Source organism: Adiantum capillus-veneris, chromosome 30, assembly GCF_014529385.1.
Source record: "Adiantum capillus-veneris isolate H3 chromosome 30, ASM1452938v2, whole genome shotgun sequence".
Lineage (NCBI taxonomy): Eukaryota > Viridiplantae > Streptophyta > Polypodiopsida > Polypodiales > Pteridaceae > Adiantum > Adiantum capillus-veneris.
In genome coordinates, this window is record NC_140960.1 from 104089662 (window position 1) to 104094974 (window position 5313).

At 47.3% G+C, this 5313-nt stretch overlaps 1 protein-coding gene across 1 annotated transcript; it reads right to left on the bottom strand.

Annotated features, from left to right (window-relative positions):
- Positions 1-2182: 2182 nt before the first annotated feature.
- Positions 2183-4976, bottom strand: LOC147418559 (uncharacterized). The gene is made up of 2 exons (XM_086507280.1): positions 3749-4976; positions 2183-3607 (listed from the first exon to the last, which is right to left on the bottom strand). Exons 1-2 carry the CDS (start codon positions 3923-3925, stop codon positions 2804-2806), a joined length of 981 nt encoding a protein of 326 aa, XP_086363406.1. The 5' UTR covers positions 3926-4976; the 3' UTR covers positions 2183-2803.
- Between the last annotated feature and the right edge of the window lie 337 nt (positions 4977-5313).

Genomic DNA, 5313 nt, shown 5'->3' on the forward strand with positions numbered 1-5313 from the left:
TCCAAGAAGGTATGCATTATTGAAGGGTTATATTGTTAGATAAATGTGAAAAGAAGAAACTAATTTATATATGGTAGGGTATAGCTGAGATATTAGAAGAAATATACAAATGCTTTTCCCCCAGACAAAAAGAGGCATAATCATTGATACTTCTCTTGCAATACTTTCTAATAGTAATGTACATTTATATTACTTCAAAGGTAATACTAAGGTATGGTAGAAAGCTTTCATTTATGCATATAAGTATTATATGAAGTATACTTATGCGTCAAAAAGTCACAAGATAAATCGTCTAATGCCCGTTCCCACTATATACGTGCCACAGCACGACAACGGCCAAGCAGAAAGTACGAACAAGATTTTGGTGACAATTATCACAAAAATTGTTAGTGAATCGAGAGCCGACAGGGATCAGAAGCTGCATTCAGCTTTATGGGCATATAGAGTAGCGTACAAAACCTCAATCGAAATGACTCCGTTCAACATGGTTTATGGAATTCAAGCGATCTTCCCACTTGAATGTCTGGTTCCCACACTTCGGGTAGCTAAAGAATTAGAATGGACGGGCCATGAATTATCCAATGAAATAGATAACCTCGAAAAACTGGATGAAACTAGATTGAGAGCAGTTGCATCAATCTACGCGCAAAAACGAAACATGAAATCATTCTTTGATCAACATGTCATCAACAAGGAATTTGCTACGGGGGATTACGTCTTAATGTATACCGTGAAACAACATTCCCAGAAACTCAAAAAGCGAGGCAATGGACCCTATGTGATTCATGACATATCATCTAGCGGTACCATTAAGCTTGCGACATTAGAGGAAGAGGAGATGCCTAATTGGATTAGTGGCTGCAGATTAAAGAATTACAACCTACCACTGACCTCAGAGATGCTCGCCAAAATCCACGCTGCGAAGGAGCGCAACAACAAAGCAAATGAGACAAAGGATCAAGCACAGGAGCAGGCCAAACTCAGGATTTTAAAGCGGAAACAAAAATTACAACAACAAATACTTCCTCAACCAGCAGATACGGTGGGATGGGAGAAATGGGAACACACCCGATACATAAGCTAACTGCCTCTCTATAGCCCATCCGGTATCTAGCACCCCAAGCCACTCAGAAACATACACGCACCACATTTTCTGCCAATCTCCAATGCACCGACTCGCTTATGACCGACACCAACTATTTCTAATCACATTCATCGACTTTGCAATACACAATAAACTCGCGCAACCTCTCTCTTCCTCTCTCTGTGCACACACACAAAAGGCCCGGAGCCACGGCTACCACGGGCAAGAAGCACAAGACGAGATAAACAAGAACGTGGCAGCGAAACACTAGATAATTCAAACTGTAAACTCAGTTATGCATAGTAAAAAAACAAAACTCGTAACACAATCTTGATCACTATCAATTTCGTGCATTGGTACGACTGGATACCCTTCCTCGGCTGTTGGTAACCCTTGGCGGCCCCTCAACACTTCCTCCTCAGCTTATCTTGCAGTGCCATGCAGCCAACCCCAACCTATAGCCGGCCTCTCGGCCTCCAACCTGCAAACAACACCTCCCTTTCACTGGCGTGCCTTTTATGCAACCTCCACGTTGGCCTCGCCTTCAGTCAACCTGGTGGCCTTGACCTACTTGCGACCCCTATCGGCCCTCCTGTGACCCTCCTCCTCTGATGGTGTCATCACCACACAATCGCTGGCGGTTTCTCCCCTACACAGCAACGCCACCCTTTGACTGCCGACCCTTTCAGCACTCCCGACCATGCCATCCCCTGAATAGCCTTGTATGGCTAGCCCCCTGGCAGCCTTCCCTGCAACGACACTCAGTTCTTGGCCTCCCCTCCTCAGCAGGGCGGCCCTCTTTACTCACCTCAACCATCTTGCCACCTCTCTTTTGACTTGGAGGCCCTCTGTGACTTCCCCTACCCACTGCAGACCTTTCCTCATGCAAACCATACAGGTGCCCTTTTCTCTTTCGACTGCAGCTTGCCATCCCTTGAATCCTCTCCACTCTTGCATGGCCCAAGAGGCCCTCTCTCCTCATGCAGCGCGACTTCACAAGCCACCCAGCTTTTCTGTCCAACTTCTCGTCCACTGCAGCTTGCTTTGTTTTTTTTTATATTTTAAGCATGGAATTACTTCAAGCTTTTTACTTACTTAGAATGCCGTTCCCACCCGGCGCCGACCGCAATCCCAAGCTCCGCCAAATGGGTGGACCTGGTAGCCGAGCCCAAATACTTCCATCTTCAAGTATCTCCTAGCCTTCTCTTTTGAGTCGCACTTCAATTGTTTTGTAACTTGCCGATAATGGAGGTCACCCCGATTGTGGATCCCTCTGAACTTGCCGTAATTATGACGAAAAACCTCACTTCGATCTTCAGTCCTTCAAACGGTCTTCCAAAAGAACCCCATGACCAAATAATGGGACCATAGAGTTTCCATAGAGTAAATTCCCTGCATCGACGAGCATTTTACTTATGAGAGATTCAAAACCGGTGCCTGACCTGCTAATTGCCACATCTGGCATACACATGTTTGTGAGACCTATTCCCGGTTGCACCTCGAACTTGTCCAAGCCTTCTGTTATCACACTATCTGTTGCCCTTTACCTGTTGCTGACACTTTCCTTGAGCCGACCAAATCTGGCTGCACCATCATTTCCCAACCCCTTATTGAGCATTTATGCTCAACCATAGCATTATTTTGGTAATATATCAGTGCAAAAGAAGAAAACTGATAGATACTATATACAAGAAGCATTAGATAGATAGAGAGAGATATTCATCTACTGTAGAGCCCGCCTGGGTCAAATGGAAATCCATAGACTCTCCCAAGCATAGTGTAAAATCCACCTGGATCAAACACATGGCATTGGTCATCGTCATCCGTCTGTAACACAAATATGCACCACCCCAGCTTTGCATGTGTAACCCTGTAAGTCATCCATGTATATAGCTCTTGACAGCATAGCCCTTCAAAAAATTGCAAGAATGAGCCATCTTCATGCCCAACACACGCCTGCACATCCTGGAAAGCGTTTTCATCACATGTCTCCCTGCCAACGGCTAGAGAGCTCTCCACAACATCATTGTCTTTGAAAAACACAACCTGCGGCATCCGATCATTCAAAGCAAACATTGACAAAACCTCATCTGTAGGCTCTTCAAGTGGTAATGGAGTAGACACACAGCCTCGCATATCGTGTATCCTCGCCATAGCTTTAGCAACCAAAATTTGCGCTTCATCATCAACATCGACCATTGGCTCATAGAATCCCCATTCATCTTCATCAAGAAATTCCTCTTCAGTCAGCATGGTCTGACCATCACAAGGCACGAGAGAGGGTTGCCCAACCCCCTGGTCTTTGCAAACTGGCTCTTCACCTGCTACATGCTGTTCTTTGACCAAATTATCGACATACATAACATCATACCTCTCATACCTTGAGAAAGCAGACTCCATTTCCCACATGCTGTCCGTATCCAAGGCACTGCTATAGCTCGAAAACAGCTCGGCTTTCTCCACAAAACTCACCAACTTCAGCACTTCAGCTATCTTCTCCACCGCTTGCTTTTCGAAAGTCACCTGGTCAAGCACATCAGGGGGTACTTGGTAGACTCCTCTCTGCAACTACTGAAGCCTCATAGGCCCACATGGTATCATCTCTACTCTATCATCACATCTATCCGCTGCTACCACATGTGCATCAACAAAGGGTCGGATTACCTGAAACTCTTCCCTAGAAATTGGTCTTGGCACCAATGGAATCGCCAGAACCTGCTTTGCATGTTGCTTCTTTAAAAGCTTCTTCGTCCTGCTCTGTGCGTAGACTACTGCCTCCTCGTATGTGCACGGCCCATCCATCTCGACTTTATCTCGAACTTTGAGATGCAAGCAGTCCATAAACTTGGTCAACTTCAAAAAAATTGCATTCTCTACAGCAGTTACCTTAAGAAACTTGCTCCATATAGCCTCGAACTCCCACACGAATGCTCAAAAATCACCGTCAAGGATTTGCATTAGGTTGTCCATCATCTGCTTCACTTCACTCCACCGCGTGTTGGCCACATATCGACTTCGAAATGCCGCTTCCAACATACCCCAATCCAGCTTTTCTTCAACCTGCAAGCTCTCATACCATACCTTTGCTTTGCCACGAACCAGGAGCGGGAAAGCTTGGGCCACTCCCTCTTCTCTTGACAACCCGCTTTCTAGAAGAAATAGGTCGTAGTCTTGCAGCCACACTTCAACATCTTCAGCACCTGTAAAAGTCGAAAAACCCGACCACATCTTTCTTAGCAGCACTTGTTCTTTGAACCTGGAAACACCGCAACACCATCTTCAACTTCACCAAGGAGCAATCAGTAGCTCCTCAGTGGGGGCACCACTGATGGGATGGGGGAAATGGGAACACACCTAATACATAAGCTAGCTGCCTCTCTATAGCCCAGCCGGTATCTAGCACCCCAAGCCACTTAGAAACATACATGCACGCACATTTTTTGCCAATCTCCAATGCACCGACTCGCTTATGACTGACACTATCTATTTCCAGTCACATTAATAATCTTGATCACTGTCGATTTTGTGCATTGGTACGACTGGATACCCTTCCTTGGCTACTGGTAACCCTTGGAGGCCCCTCTCAACACCTCCTCCTCGGCTTATCTTACACTGCCATGCAGCCAACCCCAACCTATAGCCGGCCTCTCGGCCTCCAACCTGCAAACAACACCTCCCTTTGACTGGCGTCCCTTTCATGCAACCTCCACGCTGGCCTTGCCTTCAGTCTACCTGGTGGCCTTGACCTGCTTGCGACCCCTGTCGGCCCTCCTGTGACCCTCCTCCTCTGATGGTGTCATCACCACACAACCCCTAGCGGTTTCTCCCCTGTACAACAGCGCCACCCTTTGACTGCCGACCCTTTCAGCACTCCCGACCATGCCATCCCCTGAATAGCCTTGTATGGCCAGCCCCCTAGAGGCCTTCCCTGCAACGACACTCAGTTCTTGGCCTCCCCTCCTCAGCAGGGTGGCCCTCTTTACTCACCTCAACCATCTTGCCACCTCTCTTTTGACTTGGCGGCCCTTTGTGGCTTCCTGTACCCACTGTAGACCTCTCCTCATGCAAACCATACAGGTGGCGGCCCTTTTCTCTTCCGACTGCAGCTCGCCATCCCTTGAATCCTCTCCACTCTTGCATGGCCCAAGCGGCCGTCTCTCGTCATGCAGCGCGACTCCACAAGCCACCCTTTTCTGTCCAACTGTTCGTCCACTGTAGCTTGCATTGGT

Bases quoted from the DNA above. Each gene is read 5' to 3' on its own strand.
- LOC147418559 (XM_086507280.1), bottom strand. From the start codon at position 3,925: ATGGACTGCTTGCATCTCAAAGTTCGAGATAAAGTCGAGATGGATGGG. The intron at 3,608-3,748 runs GTAATCCGACCC...GTGCTTGACCAG, and splicing joins TTTCTAGGGAAGAGTTTCAG to GTGACTTTCGAAAAGCAAGC.